This window comes from Neocloeon triangulifer, unplaced genomic scaffold (assembly GCF_031216515.1).
Source record: "Neocloeon triangulifer isolate White Clay Creek 2 clone unplaced genomic scaffold, ASM3121651v1 ptg000001l, whole genome shotgun sequence".
In the NCBI taxonomy this organism is placed as follows: Eukaryota; Metazoa; Arthropoda; class Insecta; order Ephemeroptera; family Baetidae; genus Neocloeon; species Neocloeon triangulifer.
The window spans coordinates 9,579,564-9,593,166 of record NW_026775544.1 but is presented as its reverse complement, the minus strand read 5'-3'; the positions used below and the strand labels follow the sequence as shown (position 1 = coordinate 9,593,166).

Below are 13,603 nucleotides of genomic sequence, written 5' to 3'. Positions count from 1 at the left end.
ATTATTTGAATTAAGGACGCGCGTCGAGAGCACTCTGGGATCAATTTAATCGGGGAGGCTCCCACACTCGCATGCATAAAGAGCTCTTGTCAAATGTTTGGGAAATTTCCCGCTGTGAAATACACGCAGTGCATTTTTGTTCTCACTTTTACTTATTTCTCTGAGCTGTAAGTAGTATCAATGTCATTATTCCATATGTTTGCTTAATATTTGAAATGAAAAGTTGTTTTGATTTTATTGCCCCTGCGATTGAAAAATGAAAAAAAATTTGAAATGTGTTTTTGGCTCAAAAATAATTTACTTACAATTTTAAGCAGATCAGGTTAAATTGTATAAAATATTTAATAATAATAAAAAATGCACTCATATTTTTCTTTTGAAATCAATATATTTTTCTTTTTTAAATAAATAAAACCATGTCATTTTCATTTTTCTACAAAATTATACTCTTAAATTTTATTGGGTCATTGAGGAGGATCACAGTGGTTGTCAGGTACTAACGCAGTTGCTGCTTAGCCGTAGAATCCGCCAACGCCGCCGCGGTTGTATCCTCCGTATCCTCCACCGAGGCCTCCATAGCCGCCTCCAAGTCCTCCATAGGCGCCTCCAAGACCTCCATAACCGCCACCGAGGCCTCCGTAACTTCCTCCGAGACCACCAAGACCGCCGTAGCCGCCCCTGTAGCCTCCGTATCCACCGCTATAGCCGCCCAGTCCATGACTGCCGTATCCTCCAAGGCCGCCTCCATATCCTCCGAGTCCGCCTCCGTAGCCTCCGAGACCACCGCCGTAGCCTCCGAGTCCGCCGCCGTATCCACCACCGTATCCGCCGCCATAGGAACGGATTCCTCCGAGGCCTCCGTAGCCACCATAGCCGCTGTACACGCCGCGCTTCTCAACCACCTTTTCGTCGGCCTGTTTTTCCACTTCGACGGCCGAGACAGCGGCAACTGCCAGCAGAACTAACGCCTGAAATTTCAAGAAAAAAAAATTAGCAAACACCAAAAAAATAATGCTGGAGCTTTGTTCAAGAAAAAGTGGTGAATCATGCTAAATAATACAGCTCGTTGAGGAGTATTTCTTTTTAGCATGTCAATAAAAACAATCTCAATTGAGGAAAAAGTAAAAGTTATACTAATATTATGAGATTTTTGTTTTTGTGTTTTTTTTTCTTTTTAATCGTCGGTAAATGAATCAGAATTTAGAAAGGAGTTTTAAGAATGCTCTCGAATTTTGTTGGGAGTATCCCGGCGGCCGGCCCAAATAAACACGGTGTCATGCAATACTCACAAAGGCTCTCATGGTGCTGGTTGGGTTGTCCAAGGAGGTGTGATGCCTTTGCGCTGGAAGCAAGTCCTTTTATATCACCCTGCCTCTTCCTTTCTCTGCGAGGCCGTCGCGCGTCACCCACTTAATTAGCCAAAATTTTGCGCCACCGCGAACCAGCAGTAGTTTTTTTGCGATTTCCCAAATGGAAAAAAAGTGCCTTACTTAAATTGCATTTAATCCCAGACTTCCTCTCTCGCGTGAGATGAAAAAGGGGCAAGATGCATTCAACTCACGCTAGGATGCATTTAGCATCGCACGCACCCTGACATAACCGGCTGCGCTTATGTCACGGCTAATTGTCGAGATATAAAAAACAAATTATCTCTTAAAAACTAAAAACAGTGAAAAAAAATTAATGCCCTTGGTGTAAGAAATTTTATTATGAAAACTTTTTACAGTCATGCTTTATCAAATCCATTTTAAATAAAATAAAAAACATTTTTTTTTCAGCGAGATTAAAATCTCAATCAGCAAAGGAATTTGTGGCCAAAAAATGCAATTTTGTCCCGAGGTTAATTAAAAATCGATTTCCCGGCTCAAGTGGCAGGTGTTGAGTTATTAAAGCAGCACGACAAACGGCGTCGCCAACAGCAGCAACGAGTTCCTGTGAAAATTGCGATATTACTCATACTTGTATATACGAGCCCAATTTAATTAATCGCGTGTTGTGGCGAAAAGCAAGGGCCTTTAATTAGGTCACGTTGTTTCGTTTTTTTTTGTACTGAAAACACACGGCGCCGTTTTCTTTGTTCATGCAGGATGCACCTTTGTGTAGTGCATTGTGACATTGCAAGGTCATCCCACGTGTTTTGTTTTTACATTTGTACTTTTGTATTTACACAAGGCTCTGAAACTCATCTTATTACGCGAAGAAAAGAAACGGTTAAATTGTACGTAATTTCAAATAAGTCTTTTTAATTTCTGCTTTTAAAATTTCATCATAGTGTCACAAGAAACATTTAATTTATCTTAATGGTTTACAAAAACAGCAAAATTTTCATTTTCTAAAATCTAGAATGTTTTATTTGACTTTTTAGTTCGTTTTTAACAAGCAAATCACACATTTACATATAAACGCATGCAACAAAATACACAATTCCTTCAACCAAACACGAGCATTTTTTTAGACTTAGATTTTAAATCACATCTTTTAACGAAATAATTTCAACAAACAAATAATTCATCCATACAAATAAGATGCTCTCGAGTAGGCGCCTCCGTAGTAACTGCCGAGTCCAAATTGTTCGCCAAGAGTCGCACCCCCGTATCCGCCATATCTTCCTCCGTATCCACCATATCCTCCGCCGTATCCTCCACCGTACCCACCATATCGGCTGCCATAGCCACCGTAGCCCTCGGAAGTGAGACCCCTGAAGAGGCCGTATCCTCCGTAAGATCCTCCATACGAGCCTCCGTACCCTCCTAATCCACCCCCATACCCGTAGCCTCCGGAATATCCAAGTCCAGGGTTTTCATTAATCCATGGACCGTAATTTCCTAAACCGCCGCCGTTGTAATAGCCAGTGTAACCTAAACCTGGAAAATATTTAAATAAAATAAATATACTGTAAAGATTTAAGTTTTACTTGCAATATTTCAAAAATATTTCTACTTAATAAAATTGATCATCCTACACACTGTTGTAGTTTTTATTAATTTTTCATGTGCAAAAAAAATTTTAAATAAAAATCAGTTTTATAAGCAGAAGCTACTTTTATGATTGAAATCTTGAAGAGACTCAGACTGTGAAAAAGATAAAACGGTATGAAATAGTTCATTTTACTCTATTTTCATAATAAACAGTTAAAATTTTGTTAAAAAGATTTTTTCATAATTTATTTTAACGTTGTTATAAATAAATTTAGGAATATGAAAATTTTTCATGAAGTTTAGTTACATATCAAGAATCTTACAATTTACAATGAAACTTTTTTTCTTGTACAGGTTTTTTTGCATCATTTTAATAGTCAATATAAGTGTAAGATTTGTGCATCCCTTATTGTCCCTGATCAACTTTGCTATTGGTTTTCAAATATATGCTTTGTGTTGAACGTTGAATCAGCAATTGGTGGATTATCATTAATGTAGTATTTGTGTTGTTTTTAATAATGTTAGAAAATTAATTAATTATGGCTTCAAGCATCCTTAGTGAATCTCCAGTGTAGCAAGTTAATAACTACAAGATAAATTTAAAATTTTAAATGTAAGAAAGAGGTAATTTATTTATATTTATTTTATACACACACCGTATAAAATTAGAATAATTAAATGGCTTAAATTTATGTTGGAAATATCAACAATTTTAAATATTTAAAATAATAATATATAGATTGAAATATTATTAATAAAAATAAAAAATATTTAAATAAAAAATTTCATTTAATAAAATTAATAATTATTTTAAGTTAAATTTTTATTTAACACGTTTACGATTAAATTTATAAAAAACTAGATAAGAAATCGCAAAAAAAAAGTTAAAATTTGCCACGCCACAATAAATTTGCAGCAGCCTTGCAGATATCAAGTGTAAAAGGCCAAAATGAATAGTCAACCGTGAAAATAGAGTTTTTCAGCTCCATGTCGATGATTATTTGTATCTATTTTTCTTACCCCCTCCGATGCTCCTTTTCAATTTGCTCTCTGAAGCTTGAAGCTGTTCGTCGACGACTTCAGTGGGCGCCGCCGCGGCAAAAGCGACGCAAAACGCCAACAACTGAAAGAAAAATTCAATAGTACACGCGTGTTTAAAGGCGATTCGTAGTTGATTGCGCACCACACACGGATTCATGCTTCTCTGACTTTTCGTTCGGCCGAATGACTGCTTGGACGAAAACACCATGTCCGTTTATATACGGATCGCACTTTCGTCGCCCATTTGCATAAAAAAGGAGACGAGTCTCGTCAGCAGTAATTAGGACCCAGGCGACAAAGCCGGCGACTTGTTTATGAAAATGAAATAAGCGCGGGGAAATTTACAGACTTTCGTTTTCAAAGGCAAGACAAAGACGCTCGTTGTTAAGCTCTGCACTCGCGAAAACCAAAGTAGTGACGATTTTTGCACTTTTTACTCTGACAAGGGCGCCGGCTTTTCCAAATTTATCTCATATTCGTCAAAAGTTATATATATGAGCTGATTTGAATTGCGTCAACAATCGCAGGTAAAAAGTTATATATCCATGTGCAGAGGAGAAAAAACAGCTGCAGAGCGGTCGCGGTGTTGGTTTTCACGCGGTGCTCTTATTTATTTTCTCAAAGTCTCGCGTTTCCTTCTTTTCCTTTTGAGTTGCGAGATTAAATTAAGGGCAGCCAACTCTCCGCAACCGAGATTGTTTCAAAATCATTGATCTTATTGTTAGGGATGGTGTTCATCTCAATAATCCATTGGCTAAAAATATTAATTCAAGCTAATGGCATCATTTTTATTACCTAAAATCATTACTTATTTTCATATGCTCAAATTTTCTTGTAACCACCACTCATTTGAAAATAATTTATAAATTTTTTTTGTTCCCAAAGAAATATTTTTGATTTATTAAATTTAAAAAAAAAAACTAATCCCCCTAAACCAAAAAATATTGGTACTGAATTTTTTTGCATATTTTGCTATTATAAAAATAATAATATCAACTGTTCCCTGAAGAAATGTCAGGGCTCTAGCGGTCGGTGCACTCTCTTTTGAAGCAGTTTTGAAGGAAGCAAGTTGTTTGTTAGCGAAAAGCCATTCCCCTAATTAACAGATGAGTGTCTTTAATAATGTATTTTCCAGCTTTTTCTCTATAGTTTTGTTGTTGTATACTTTACTGTGTATCTAATTCTAATTTATTTATTCTCCATTCAGAAACAATGAAATACACAACATCTTACATTAAGTCAATAACAAAAATTAAATATTAAACACTGAAAATACATGTATCTATTGGAGAATAGTTAAAATAAATAAAAATAAAACTATTTCACCAATTCTTTCAACCATAAAAATTTTTTTCTAGAACAAAAGGAGTTTATATTTATTTAAAAAAAAAACCTTAGCACCAAATTTCTCGATTCAAAGACACAAATTACTACAAAATAAGTGGATTGTTTGATTTGCCGTTGTTTTGAAGAATGGAAGAGATTTACTACCGTTTATTTTTAAATATTTTTCCGTGAAGGAAGAATTGAAGTCATTTAAGATCTATAATAAAAATTGTTTGCAGACCGTCTGAAAAATGCAACCTGCAACGCCAACCAGCAGTGCCAGCAGCCGAAGTTGCAGGGGCAGCGGTGAAAGTGGCCTTGGAGGCGGCGGGGGAGGCGGTGTGAGCGGTGCCGCTCCCTGATATCTGATCCACGCACCGTTTAATTGCCGTCCTGCCTGCGTCACTTTTACAAACTAAAGGTAAATTTACGCTTACGTGCATGTAAGGCAAAGACTTTAAAAGTATAATAGAGCCTCCTACTTGCGACCAATTTAAAACAATTTACATGCCAGATTTATTGATGTGACCTACATTAGAATTTTTATTCATCCATTGTTTTAAAACTTCCTGGCTTTCGCAGCGATAAATTTTATGTCTCATATGAAAATACAATTTCAATCTTCTTGAAGAGGATAAAAATAATTTTTATTAATTTAATTCAAATGAAAATGCCAATGTTTGGTGCTCCTAACAGATTTAGTTTATTTATTTGTTTGATTTAGGCTCTAAGCTAAGAGATTATTATTTTATTATGTACAATTATTATCAAAGCTTTTTGGCTAATCATTAAGTCAGTTACACAAAGAAATAAATTAGTGGTCGAGTTCTCAAGAGACAAGAGTCCACATTTGAATCACATTTTCTTCTCTCCGCTCTCTTGCTCCTTCAAATCAATATGATACATTTCGAGGACAAAGTGTTCTGAAAGTTGTGGCTGCATTCCAAATTTAATAATAAAAAATGTGCACCACAAAATTCAAACAATATCAAGACAATGAGATACTTGGCGGAATCAAATCGACGCCGACATGAAGATCTTACGTTGGTGAAAAAAACAAATGAAAAATGAGGGGATGAAAATTCTTTTTACAATTAATAATACGGACTAATTGTACGACAAAACTCTAGACAAATATTATTTAAAAAAAAATCAATCACATAGTTGCGGAGGACATGATATTTTTCCCTCCAAATTGAAAGCACTGCTCCCTTTTTTGATATAAAAATTTATATTCTTTTTTTTTTGTATTCAGAAAAGAGCGAAATATCCATGGCCGTGGCCGTGTCCGCCGACGTGCAAACCGACGCCGAAACCACCGACGTGCACTGTGTAGATGTTGGCGTGGGCGATCGGCGCCACGGCGACGAGCGGCGCCGCGTCGGCGTGCGGGTGGTGGTGGATTTCGGTCATGGTGTGCGTCGTCTCGGCCGCGTTGTGCACGTGACGCAGGGAGGTCGTGGACACGGCCGCCGGCAAAACGTGCTGAGCCACGATCGCGGCGGCCGCGGCGTGCGGCGCCGCCGGCGCCGCTGCCACCAAGAACAGGAATTTCGTCTGCTTGCTGTCCTTGGCCGGCGCTGCCACGATCAGGGAGTCCCCCAGCGCCCAAAGCGTCTGAAAAACAAATAAAATTCAATTTTGTGCAAATCTTCCAGTTCTTGGTGATTTCAATGAGGGATTTTTTCAATGATTTTACTCTGTTGGCTCTTTAAAATAATATCTTGTGCAGAATAAATAATAACATAATTGTATTATCCTGTCAATTTTATAGAAAGAAATGTAAAAAAAAAAATCATCTTTACTTTTTAGTTTTGATTTTTACTAATTAGGCATAGTAAATTTGGGTGATTTTTATACTTGCCCTCATTTCGAATATTTTCTTGAAACTAAATATGATTCTTCTTATTTTTAAATTAATTTCTTTTTTTTTTATTTATTTTTATCAGTTTATTGGTATTATTTTTTAATTTATTTTTTTATTTATTATTTTCCTATATAGGGACCTTTGCTGAAATTATTTTGTGCGTTTTTTAATAGTTTATAAAATATAAAATATTAACAAGCTTAAATTACATTTTTGTTTTAATTTAAATGTATAAAATTATTTATATTCTTCTATAATTTATTTACTCGTTTTAAACTTTAATATTTATTATTAATCTACACTATCTACAGTTTGACATAAAAATGCATTATGAATATTATTATTTTTGAATAGTCAATTATAAAACTCTAATTTACTTATAATTTAGAGTTAAAGTCTTATTGTTTATTTTTGCATAGATTCAATTCAAAATCACCCAATTATAAATTTAAATTACTTAACATATTATTATACTTTAACCTCCACCCATATATAGAAATCCTGATTTAAATTAATCAAAATTTTTAGATGAAAGGAAAATATGAATGATTTACAAATTTTTTTTGTCAGCCTTGTAAATGTCAAAATAATCATCACGAATCATGAACAATTTTTATAGGCGAATTGCCCTAAAAATGTCTAGTCATCCGAAGGGCGGTAAAAATGGTTTAAAACAAGTTTGTCGGTAATGACAACACTCTCGTTAACTTTTGTCTTGGAAAGGTCACGGAGCAGGTCAGCAACACGATCGTCTGATGGAACAATCCCACACTTTCACACATTTTTATGACTCCTATATAATCTAGGCAGACGATGACGCGCCGATGAATCAACTAGACCCAACAGAGTATAAACCAATCACCATTAATTTAAAATGAAATTTATGAAAAAAAAATTATTATTTAAACAAGTAGAAACTAGAAAAAGAAAATGCTCAAAGAAAATTGGTGGAAAATTATTATAAAAAATTTGTAAACAATGTTTTTTAGACGACTTAATATGTTAAGCTGTCAGGGTCAACAATTGGATGAAATAAAATTAAAATTAGGTGAATAATTGGGGTACGTGGTGCTCACCAGGAGGACGAGCTGCACATGCATGAGGCGCATCGCATGGAGAAAGCAGAGCAGCTGTTGATCGGTCGGTCGGTCGGTCTGTCTGTCGGTCGGTCGGATCAATTTCTTCAGCTCAGCGCATTTGCTCCGGCTGCGACGGCGGCTGCGGCCTTTCTGCTCTGCACTATGCGCTCGCCGTTGGCCCACTCGCGGCCACGCCCACTTTGCCCACTGGTCACCGACCTTGACCCCAAATTGCCCGAAATTCCACTGCCGGCGCCAAAATCATGCGCGGCGCCCGCCCACCCTGCGTGAATTTTCGGAGCATTTTCGACCCGGACCTGGAGGAGGTTGGGGGGCACCGAGATTTTGGCAAAGTTCGTGATTTGCGACGTCGTTTGTTATTCACCACTGAGCACCGGTGCTTGGCTCATTCGATGAATTTTTGCAGCTATCATTACTGTTACTTTGTTCAGCCAAAAACGCAATATTTATTTTGTTCTAGCTGAGACTGAGGTTGTTTTTTAAGAGTCAAATTTATTGTGTTTTGATATAGTTGGATCCAAGAAAGAGGGTTTTGCACTGTTGAAGTGTTTGGAATAAATTTGTTACTACGAAATCATCAATAAACAATAAAATATAATATTTTGATTGGGAATAACTAAACAAATAAAATAAATAGATCTGAAATGTAGTCAATTATTGTGCAAGAATATAAAACATTTCAACTGAATAAAACGTTTCAATTTAAAATATAATTTATTGGCACTTTTATCTTTAAAAAAATTATGAAGCATTGGAGATCAACTGAAAATTCGTTTTTAATCTCAAAATAAAATAAAATTAAGTACATAAAAATTGAGACTTGAAAACCAAAAAATTGTATCTTTAAAAAAACGTGATTTTGTGATAAACAGTGAATTCTGCACAAATTTGACACATTCCTGCGTGTGCTTAATTTTGGAGATATTATTTATATTATTATATAAAATCCTTTATTGATATTATAAAGAACATTAAAATTTTCTATTTTAAAAATAAAAAATAAAACAAAATCCTCTTCAGATTATTGTAAATAAATTGAAATTAATGCAAAAAAATCTTTTAACTTTTACTCAAAAGAAATTGCAGCTTGAGCATACATGACTTTTCAAGCATCATGCAAGTTGTCCGGGGTCAAAACTTTTAAATCGTTGAAAGGTAATTAGTGCATGGACCATTTGGGTCTGTCGTCCTTTTATGCGAAATTTTTGCTCGCGCATATTATAATGTAGAGCAGGTGCAAGTATAATTGCAAAGTGCATACATTCTCGTTTATTTGTGCTTTTATTTATTGCTTTATTGCGCGAGAGTGTCTCTCTCTCGACAATAAACGTGTTTGGGTTCTCTCGAGTTTTGAAAGCAGCCTGGCTGCAGTGTGTATTTACTTTTATTTCTCGTCCTTCTCATTTTATTGCCGAGTGCTCTGCGATATCGCGCGAGAGCTTTTTCGCCGTTTGCGCAACTTTTTTTTCTTTTCGCAGCACGCGGGTCCCTGATCGCTCTATTTGTAAACGCAGTTGGGAAAATGAAAATTATGAGATTTTGACGGGTCAATTACAAATTCGATCCGGCCGAAAGCGGCTCGCATTGAATTCGGCAGGAATATAATATAAATCACGCACCGCGCGCGCACTGATTTATGAGACGATCGCGCCGCTAATTAATCGGCGCCGATTGGGCAATTAAAGAACGCCTGCGTCGCGGATTAATAATTAAGGTAAGTGGGTCAAATTACACTGCAATTATCGCTAATGAAAAAAGTGTCACCAGTTATACAAGTTTGCTTTTATGATTTTTGATGTGTTATTGATATCGTAAAAGGCGCGAGTGAGATCTTAATTCCAGCGGGCACCTGACGAGATGTGTGACAACTTTTCAGGCCACCTCAGCTTATAATTCAATCCGCTCTCGCAAAAAGGTTTTGCAACAAATTAGATCTATATATAATGACAAATTTTTATGCATTGCCCTCGCATATTTTTTATTTTTTATTCATTGGCGCAGCAGGGGAGCTTGGGGAAACGACGAGATCATTTCCCAATCGGAGGAATAGTCAAGCGTCTCGAGAGTTATCTCTTATAATTGCTGGCGGTCTATATAATAATTTAATAATATCGGCTGCAACATTAGATTACATTTATTACGCCGGGAGAGTCCGAGCGTGCGTGTGTAAATACATAAAGTTTAGTTAGTAAATAATTACAGGCAGACGCACACACGTGGTCATTCAGTCAGGCTGACACAAGACAGGAAAAGCGATATTTTAACACGCAGGCAGCTAATGCCTCCCAGGCTAACGAAACACAAATTTAATTTTGGCGGAAGAAATGTTATAAAAACCTAAATCTTCCCAAGTTAGAACAAAATTAAAAAACATTTGAAATAGTTTTCAATTTTCAATTTTGGGGGCAAATTTATAAAAATTTAACCGCTTTAATACATTTCTAACAAAATAAAGCATACTGAGACTCTCAGCAGGCATAAAAGCATAAAAATCTCCAATTTTAATTAATTCATTGAACCAAACAAATAATGAACTTAAAATTTAAGTAATAGCGCCTTAAATCTTAAATCTTAACACAATTTGTACCGTATCAGTATAATTTCCTTCAAAATTATGTTTTTTTTTCGAGATAACATGAAAAAACATTACTTGACTCACCGGTTACAAATCAATTTCAGGTAAATTTGCCACTCGACCTTACAAACTTTGTCAGGACAAGGAACCGCGCGTCCATGGTCGTTTGGAATTCTGTTCAGGAAAGGTCGTATTTGACGTCACGTCCCAAAAATTATAAATATTTGAAAGATCTAAACAACTGCGACGTGATCTTTGGTGGACTAAAAAGTAATGTGTATGTAATTTTGTTATTAAAATACTCTCTATACGAAGATTACACGTTTCAAGCTCAATAATGTTGATTCTCCACGCGCCATTTTTCTCAATGGTAAAACAAAACATAAAATTTTTCTACAACTAAATTTTTATTGACTGCAATCATGCTCTGGTCTGCTCTGGTCATTACAATTTTTTTTATTATTATGCTTGAGATTGAGAAAAATTATCAGCAGTTATTACTTTTTCAAATAGAGTTGATTCAATGGTATAATATTTCGCAATATACCAGTTATACACAAAACATTGGGGGTTTTAATAGAATTATAAAATGATATATATGGCAGTGTACGCAATTATCATTCGCGCAATGGCACAGAAGTTGAAATATCCAAGGGTTCCGATCGCTTTTTTCCTTGCATATCAGGTTTTGAGTCCGAAAGGTTGCCATTCGCGTGACCAAACAACTTTTTATTTGCACAGAGCAATAACTCATGCGAGATCGATGGCGATCGCAAGCCGAGATAAAAACAAAAGAAGTTCTGCGTAATAATAGGTTTGGAGACTGCCTAGGTCTCTCTATTTTCCGCCACTATTCAAAAGTGGACGGCAAAAAAAACAAATTAAAGCCGCGGGCCTCCGAGCAGACTCTATTACGAGAGTCGAGATGATGCAAATTAATTGTGAGGAGCTCAGGAGCCAGGGGGAAATAAAAGAAAGAAGTCTTGTTGCATCCAAATGTGGAGCACTTTCACTGGGTAGAGTTATTCGCTGCTTCGCGAGAATTCTCTCGTGTGTATTTATATTTTTACCAAAGCAAAATTGAACGAGAGAGAACCGGTCTGTCTCTCTGCGCGCACTCGCCATCCTGCAATGCTACTTGCGTCGCTCTATGCGATAAAAACAAGCGGCTCGTTGAGCAAGCACGCCAAATTTCCAAAACATCATCGCGTTCCCTTCCGTCACTTCTCGGCTCTTGTTGCATAATTAAGCAGGGCATACAACGAAAAAAAAATTAACAACGCAATCTTACGAAAAATCGTTAAAACGCTATTTTGCATTTTTATCTCCTAGAGGCAAACTTAAAACGCCTCCAAAGCTGACTGATTAGAAAGAGGTTTGCATCGTTAAGTAGCATTTCAAGCGGCCCAAATCATTATAAAGAACGAGGTAGAACGATTTGGCCAAACACAAATGGCCAATTTTTACAACTCTGTTAGACTTGTATATATTATACCAGGTATAATGAGAAAAATGGATAATTGCACCTAAGCTCTTGTTGAAATATTACATAGTTAAAATCGTAAAAATAAACTTTTGATTCTTCTTACATTTTTAGAATTTTTATATTATATATTTTAATTTTTAAAAATCATATTTTTTCTCACAAAGATAATAATTTATAAATTAAGGTAAATACTAAATGAAAACGTGAATAATAACAAATTTTTAGGATTTACTACATTTGAGTGACAAAAATAACTTTCATTGTATAATATTTTTGCACATTTCATTCCTTTGACAGTAAAAGTTTTTAAATTAATGCATATAAATTGAAGTTCGACCAATTTATTAAATTGTCATAAAATAGTGCAACTCATGTCACTCAGCACAGCATTACTATAAATAATTTTAATTTAAAATATATATCTTTATAGAATCAGGAGACTGTTGTGCCAATGAACATTGTCATGTTGGAGTGCACATTAAAGGCTGTATTGCTGCTGTCCACAGCAGTGCATTAAAGCTGCTGATGTAACTACTCAGATAAAATTAAGTTCGAAAGTGCTGCTTTTTCTCACCTGCCTGAAATGCATCATTTACTGAGGCTGCTGAAGTCGCTCAATTAGAGACACGTCGTGTTGCGCGATATTTTCTGGCTGCGCGCAGGTGTGCTTCGACAGAGACCAAATTCGAAAATGTTCTCCGCGTGCAAAAGCTGGTTCGCCTCCTTTTTCTGAATTCGAATCTCGGCTCTTGATCAAATTTATAGCGGCTTGGAAATTATTTATTAACCGAGCGCCGCGATTAAGATTTTATATGATTAATTTATTCAACACTGCTATTAAACTATGAACATTTATTTTGAATTATAATTTTTCAAAAAGGTTTCAGTAAGGGCGGTTGAGAAATATTTAAAGCCTTTGGCGTTATCAGCACAGAAAAATTTAAAATAATATGCTTTGGTAAACAGCGAAACCGCAAAGGGGCGAGGAATTTTACTCTTGATTTCTCAGAGTGCGGCGCGTGTGTGTGATTGCACGCTTCCAATTACCAGGCGTTATTGGTCCATAACAATAGTAAGAGAGACCTTAGCCATTATTTTTGCATTGCTCGCTGACGGCGGGCGCGCGCGAGTAAAAGGCACACGATTTGTCCCAGATCGAAGAGCGCGAAAATTGGGCCGAAAAATGCAGAAACATAACACGCGCCGCGCGATTTGACAGTGAACAGTCACCACTTTTTGATCTGAACGCTCAAGGCGTGGTCCTTATTTCAATTAAAATTTACTTGCCAC

General features: G+C 36.1%; 1 protein-coding gene across 1 annotated transcript; it reads right to left on the bottom strand.

The window, feature by feature from the left end:
• Positions 1-372: 372 nt before the first annotated feature.
• Positions 373-8,370, bottom strand: LOC132193099 (uncharacterized). The gene is made up of 7 exons (XM_059613487.1): positions 8,229-8,370; positions 6,543-6,902; positions 4,102-4,146; positions 3,939-4,041; positions 2,511-2,864; positions 1,290-1,342; positions 373-968 (listed from the first exon to the last, which is right to left on the bottom strand). Exons 1-7 carry the CDS (start codon positions 8,259-8,261, stop codon positions 513-515), a joined length of 1,404 nt encoding a protein of 467 aa, XP_059469470.1. The 5' UTR covers positions 8,262-8,370; the 3' UTR covers positions 373-512.
• Positions 8,371-13,603: the final 5,233 nt, after the last annotated feature.

Excerpts from the sequence above, each read along its gene's own strand:
- LOC132193099 (XM_059613487.1), bottom strand. The coding sequence starts at position 8,261 with ATGCGCCTCATGCATGTGCAGCTCGTCCTCCTG. Across the intron at positions 6,903-8,228 it reads ATGTGCAGCTCGTCCTCCTG|ACGCTTTGGGCGCTGGGGGA; the intron begins GTGAGCACCACG and ends TTTGTTTTTCAG. Across the intron at positions 1,343-2,510 it reads AGCATCTTATTTGTATGGAT|CGCAAAGGCATCACACCTCC; the intron begins GAATTATTTGTT and ends ACTTGCTTCCAG.